Source organism: Aplysia californica, unplaced genomic scaffold (genome assembly GCF_000002075.1).
Source record: "Aplysia californica isolate F4 #8 unplaced genomic scaffold, AplCal3.0 scaffold00487, whole genome shotgun sequence".
Classification (NCBI taxonomy): domain Eukaryota; kingdom Metazoa; phylum Mollusca; class Gastropoda; order Aplysiida; family Aplysiidae; genus Aplysia; species Aplysia californica.
The window spans coordinates 334,761-341,119 of record NW_004797757.1 but is presented as its reverse complement, the minus strand read 5'-3'; the positions used below and the strand labels follow the sequence as shown (position 1 = coordinate 341,119).

At 34.9% G+C, this 6,359-nt stretch overlaps 1 protein-coding gene across 1 annotated transcript in view; it reads left to right on the top strand.

Annotated features, from left to right (window-relative positions):
• The window catches only part of LOC101857131 (DENN domain-containing protein 10), a 17,141-nt gene extending 10,900 nt beyond the window's left edge, over positions 1-6,241 (top strand). Inside the window, exons 5-8 of the mRNA XM_005105707.3 lie at positions 814-954; positions 1,546-1,613; positions 2,096-2,190; positions 4,172-6,241. Of these exons, the coding sequence (XP_005105764.1) occupies positions 814-954; positions 1,546-1,613; positions 2,096-2,190; positions 4,172-4,345 (478 nt within the window). The 3' untranslated portion in view covers positions 4,346-6,241. The remainder of the gene's footprint in view (positions 1-813; positions 955-1,545; positions 1,614-2,095; positions 2,191-4,171) is intronic.
• The last annotated feature ends 118 nt before the right edge of the window (positions 6,242-6,359 follow it).

Genomic DNA, 6,359 nt, shown 5'->3' with positions numbered 1-6,359 from the left:
ATTGTCTCTAGAAACAACAGCTCCATACTGTAAGGTGTACATTTTGTGTAGCTTTGAGTACTCATGGTTGAGTGGATCCTTGTGTTTGGCCACGACTGAACATTACGGATGACGTGTTAAAATGTGTCGAGTCCAAAGGAGGACATATAGACCATTGGTTCTCAGAATTCCAGAATTTTAAAAATATGGCTTTACTCTGTAGGAGAAAAAATATTGTTGAAAGATTACAGGGATGGAAAGATTAGAAAATGAAAGGAAAGGAAAAGACAAACCAATCATTACATTAAATTGGTGCATTTTGCATTTTCGGTGGTTTTTATAAAAGCCATTTCTGGTTTCGAACATAAGGTTGTTCTTTGTGAATTTTTGTCAAAAAAATTCCTTTTGAATGAATTGTATATGTTCCAAATTACAACATTCTAGTACAAATTTTGTGCGAGATATTTAGAAAAAAAAATTGTGCCTTTTTTTTGGGGGGGGGGTTATCACCCTGTACCTTGCAGCAATGCTCAATGAAGAGAGCTCAAAGACAGTAAGTCCTAGCTAGGGCAGCACAGATAGCAGCAGCAGAGACAATACTGAAACCAATGTGGAGAGACAAAATATCAGTCTGTCAACTAAACTGAAGCGACTGCATGCATTAGTCCTGTCAATCTTTTTATGTGCATGCAAGACATGGACATGAACAGCAAAACTGAGGAGGAAAATACAAGCAGTGGAAATGAGATGTCTTACAAAAGTACTTGGCATTTCATACCCTTCTAATTTTTTTCACACTGTGTAAAACTCAAGCATGTTGTCATATGGTTTCAGATCTATCCCTGCTTTTGCATGGCACAGACAAAATTGGAGCATTGTACATCCATTTGTGCAGCTGAATGATGCAGAACTTGAGAATCTTCAAAGCAACTCTCACTATGTTGCAGGTTTTACAGAAGCTGCTGTGGAAGGCAGGTAAGTGCAGAATGAGTGGTAATGTCAAATGAAACCGTCTACGCCTGCAAATGAACTTGATATTCTTCCAATTTACTTATCTCGAAAGACAAGGGCATTTATCTTAGGCATACAGGTGATAAGATTCATATACACGAAAATGTACTTGAATTTGATTGTTTTATGAATTTATATGCCCTTCACTGCCTTCTTGTGGCTATTAGAATTTTTTTATTTACACAACTGTGAATATTATACATTTTGTACATTTTAGTTGGAGGACATCCCTAGTAGCCCACTATACAGTAGCTCGAACTTTTTCCTGATTGATATCTGACTTCTGACTTGTCATCATGTCTTTTTTTTCCTTCATTTCTAGGACAAAGATATAGATTTAATTGTCTTTGTGTTGACATTCTACGGTTTATAGTTTTTTTTACGTTTGTAACTTGTTTGTTTGAATATTTCCCCCCTCCCCCATGATGTTGTTCTATGTGTTTTGTGTGAAGGTGTTATAGAATAGAGTGTATGAACAGAAACATCCCATCAGACAAACAAAAAATAATGCAAACAAAATTATTATAATCCTTTTCTTTTTCTCTCTCTACCTAGGTCCGATCTGTATGATCTGTTTGTGAATGTTCCTAATAATCAAATCACCGTTGCTTCCCATGCAAAAGGTAAATGTCCAGTTATGACACCCTACATGGTCAGTTTTTTTTACAAAACTTGAATTAACACAAAGGGTGCCCTTGTTTCTATGAAAATGATCTTCATTCAAAACTTTACAGCACCATTTGCTATCCTTGATAGGTCTATATTAAGGGCTGGTTTTACCATGCCCTAAATTGGAAATATATATAATAATTTGAATATTGTGGGCTAAAATTGTGCTCCAATTTTATCATAGTATTGTATTTAGATATTTGGCAGAAATTACTCTTAAATAAATGTTATAATAGATGATAAAATCCTTTCTAGTTTTTTTTATCTTTGAGAAAGAAAAGAATTCATATACTCAACATACCAACGTCATTCATTTTTATTTCGCATGAACTTGTTTTCATAATTTTACCGCACCTTCTTGTAGTTTGTTTCCATTTTTGCAGCTCACAAAAGTCGTTTCTGTCATGACAGTAGTGCTTTAATTTATCTCGTACAGATTCATTTGCAATGGGAAAACTACATAAAGATGTTGCTACCTTGATGGTTGAGAAGGCTGATGATGACAGCCTTGAAGACGTTGATGTAATCAAGGTCAGTAGTTACATCACAAAACAAAAGACCGCTCACTTAATCTCTGTAGATAAATTTTGTCTTGTAGTTTGTTACATGAGCACAGTATAGGAATGTTTCTTGTTGTGGCTGGTTGAATGGTGTTACTGGTAAGTTTTACTTCTTTACTATTCTCTACTTTCATTTCCTGGCTTTAAGGAGGTGGGAGAGGGCTACACCTGAAGGCTATCTCGCTTATTAGTGGACCAAATTTAACCAAATTTCGCACATATAACAAGCATAGTTGGGAGTCTTAAAATCCGCAATCAAATTTGAGGAAAAAAGTTTCATTTCCATAGATAGGGTGACCATATTGGATTTTGTTGACATGTCTTACGTAATAGATTTTAAAAATTGTCTGTTGGTTTTTTTCCTAAACGAATTAGAAAATTTTGAATGAAGTTTTTCCTGAGGTAGTATTCAAGTTTGCAAAAAATCTGTGAAAATCCACACTCCAGACACCCAACAAAAATCTGTTCCATATATATCAAAAATTAAACGCACAATTTTTTTGTATTACAACTTCTCTTCATTCTGTGAAAATCTCATGAAGATTGGATGAAAAATGGTGGAGTTATTCAAAAAAGTATAAAGTAAACAACAGATAACGAAAGATAAAATATTGACTTTGAGGAAATGATGCTGACAAACATGCCCAGTATGTGAAGAAATAAGGCTTTTGGGGGTTCTTATGCGATGGAATAGTTGTAGGGGAGGCTGAGGAAGCTAAAAATGCCTACAACTCAAAATTCATTATTTTGAGCTGAATTGAGACTTTGGGGGTTGGGTGGACCCCCCCCCCCCCCCCTCCCCTTAAGTGACCATTATGGTGTCAATACTTTTCTCTTTACTCAAACTTTAACTTACTTGAGCTTGTTCCCGTTTATTTGCGCCGCTGGGTAACCGAATCCGATGTATTTACGGGATGCGCCTTATCGATTGGTATCTCCGGTTTTTCTCGGTTACAAGCTACAGGAAGTGGCGAGCCAACAGTTGACCCACTTGTTTCATTTCATTGCAAATTTGGTGAAGTTATATGTGGTACCTTTTGAGCTGTAACAGACTAAATCAGTTACCCCCCGCAGTGCGATAGATGATTTTATTACAAATTGGGGGCAAAAATGATTGCTTAATCCCCAGACATTGCCTTTTCAAACTATTGATAAAATAAAAACTATTCAGACAAATTCGATGCAGTTTCCTTTTTCTGTGAGAGAATTTCTTTTTTTCTTGTGTTGCATTTTTAACATTATGATAGCTTTCACTTTCACAATCTTTTTGTGGTTAATGATTCAACATGTACCAAAACTGTCAAGCTGCAATGGTTGTTGGGTGAAAAAAAGCCCAGGCTCAAGTGAGTTTAAAAATTTTTTTAGTTCAGTTAAGCAATCCTTTTATTGGATATTTTCTCTGTATAAGTATTGAACTTCTTTGTTTATAGTAATAATCTGCCATGTGTAAGTGCAAAAATAACTATATTTTGAGTTGTTTTTGTTTTTTTAAAGTTATTCAAACTTTGAACAGGTTGTGCAGTTGGTATGCCAGGAACATTTGATTTTTGTGGACATTCAGCGTTGTCTTTTTAACATTTTATTGTATTTTATCTGCTTGCAATACTTTACAAACATTTTTTCTGAAAACTACTATATGCAAATCATACCCGTACATTTACGTTGTACATAGGTCTGGCATTATTTGCCTATTCAAAATGCAATTATGTAGGTCTTCTGCAAATATGCAACTTTCTGTGATAATCATTTTCCTTTCACTTGGTTTTTTATGCTGTGTTTTTGTAGCATACGATTACTAGTTAGTAGGGACTTTCAACACACAATCTTGGAAATAACATTTTTAGAAAATGTTTTTCAGAACGTATTGAGCTGGACGAAACAAATAACAGAAGTGTTTTTTCTCAAACATAATTTCTTTATCTTTTTTTTTGTTTTGTTCTCTGTTCTTTCAGGAAATTGCAAATAAAACAAAGGACTTGCTGAACAACTTGAAATCCTTGGCGACAGAAAACGAGGATGGAAAGCTGACTCTGAGCCTTGAGACATTGAAAGAACGAAGAATGCCTCCTGCCACTGAAAACTTTTTGTTTAGCCTTGCTGCCTCGGAGGGTTTTGTGAAGTTCTGATGTTGAACAATATGTTAATAGTTATTAATTTGTACATTTGTAATTGGCTGCATAAATAAAGTTAAAAAAGTATAGTCATCCATGAACTCTGGATTTTTTACTAAGCATAACTGTTTTTTAAAAAGATTTTAGCTTAATGTTCAGCCAGGTGCTTTTTTTTCTTTTTTAATTTGTTACCTATTCTTAGAAAATAAATGTAATGTGAGTGTAAAGATTACACTAGAGACTGAGATCTGCTTCATTAAGACCTGAGTCTGGAAAGATGTAGATGATTTTCTTTTCCTTTTCAATTTTAATTTAGTCAAACAACCATCTACTCTGGAGCCCTAGAAAAGCAGGAGTTATTGTTAGGCAGACATGATAAAGGATATGTGATTTATATTGAAATCGACAGGATATTTCTTTTTTAAACCCTTGCTGTACCTGTGCTCTCCATGCGCACAGAACCCATGCATTAACATATAATTGTTTAAGTCTACCAGTCCTACCAAGGGAGCTAAGGGGCAGGGGTCCTGTTGGCTGTGGGTGCCAGGGCACAGTTAAGGCTTTGGTTGCAATATCCACAAATTTTGTTAGTCAAGGAATTTTTAAAAATCATATATAAAAGGACAGGCACTGACCTGTGCAGATTAAGCTATTATACAGCAAGTGTGTGCCATTGGTATACTGCATACTTTATGCTTTATATTACAGTAGACATCTTTGTACTTTTGCACACCATTAGTAGGCTACTTAATGTTCATGTCTGCTTCAGTGTGCAGACAAGCCCCTTTCTAAAACATTGGTATGCCTTCTTAAAATAGAAATAGAATTTGAAAGTCAACTCTTATAACTTGATCTTCGTTGAGAAATTTGGTTTACGATGGTGAACATAAATATATGATATGTGCATACTGTCATTTATCTCTACATTGCACAATATCACACCGAATATGGACAAGGAACTCAAAATTGCTATTCGCCACTATGCAGCACATTGTTTTAATGGTTATAATGTTTTCTCAAGTGAATGAACACCCACTCAAACGCTATGTTATCACCATACGCTTGACATTATTGTGAGCCAGAGCGCATTACCCACTCTGTCACCAGCGCTCCTGGATGTGATTTGGTGAACTCAGATGTCATACTAAAAAAAAGAATACTTTATGTGGAATGTTGTCACAGTAGGGCCTACATGAGTTCAAATTGTATTTGCACAGAATATGCTTGTACCGTTTTCTGACAAAAATTGCTTGAAAATGTTTCCACTTTCAAAGACTGATGGAATAAGAAGGCTGTTTGTATTAAGCTAGAGGTAAAAGCAGTGAGTGCCAAAGTTGACCATAGCAAATAATTGTTTGTGATGACACAGCTTTTTTTGTCTTTACAATTCTTCATAACTTTTAAAAAAATTGAGCTTCGAGAGTGAAATGTTATGAGGGTCGATTCGAAAACTCCATAACAGGGGGATGGAGGTTCAGGTTGCAATAATGAAGGTTAATTGTATATAATGCTATTCATATATTATGTGGAGAGCAAAACCTGTGATGTGTGGCTGAACAGAGGAACAGAATTAGAAATCAGTGGCCAGTACTTTTGCTTTGCACCATCCCAATGGGTTAAGCACTCCTGTGAACTTCATTTTTCTTTCTGGATTTTGATGAAGAAGGAATAAGGAATATATGAATGAATGATGAATTACTTATGTCAGAAGAGCAATAGGACGAAAAGTTCAATTTCTCTTGCATTGCATACGACTTTGAATATTAAAGCTGATATCTTATCAAGAGTGTATCATATATTTGAATGAATGTTTTAAACTTCTTGCCACGGGCACTTGTCACAATGTTTATGTTACGCATGAACTGTTTATTATTGTATTGCAATTAAATGATATGACAACTCTAGAAAAAAGGTTTCAGGAAATTGTTTCTTTTGTATGGTTCATCTTCTTGTTTCAAATCCTTCTTTATGTTATTTTATTTTCTCTTATTACATATTTCCTTTAAATGTTTTCTTTGTCTTTTGGTAT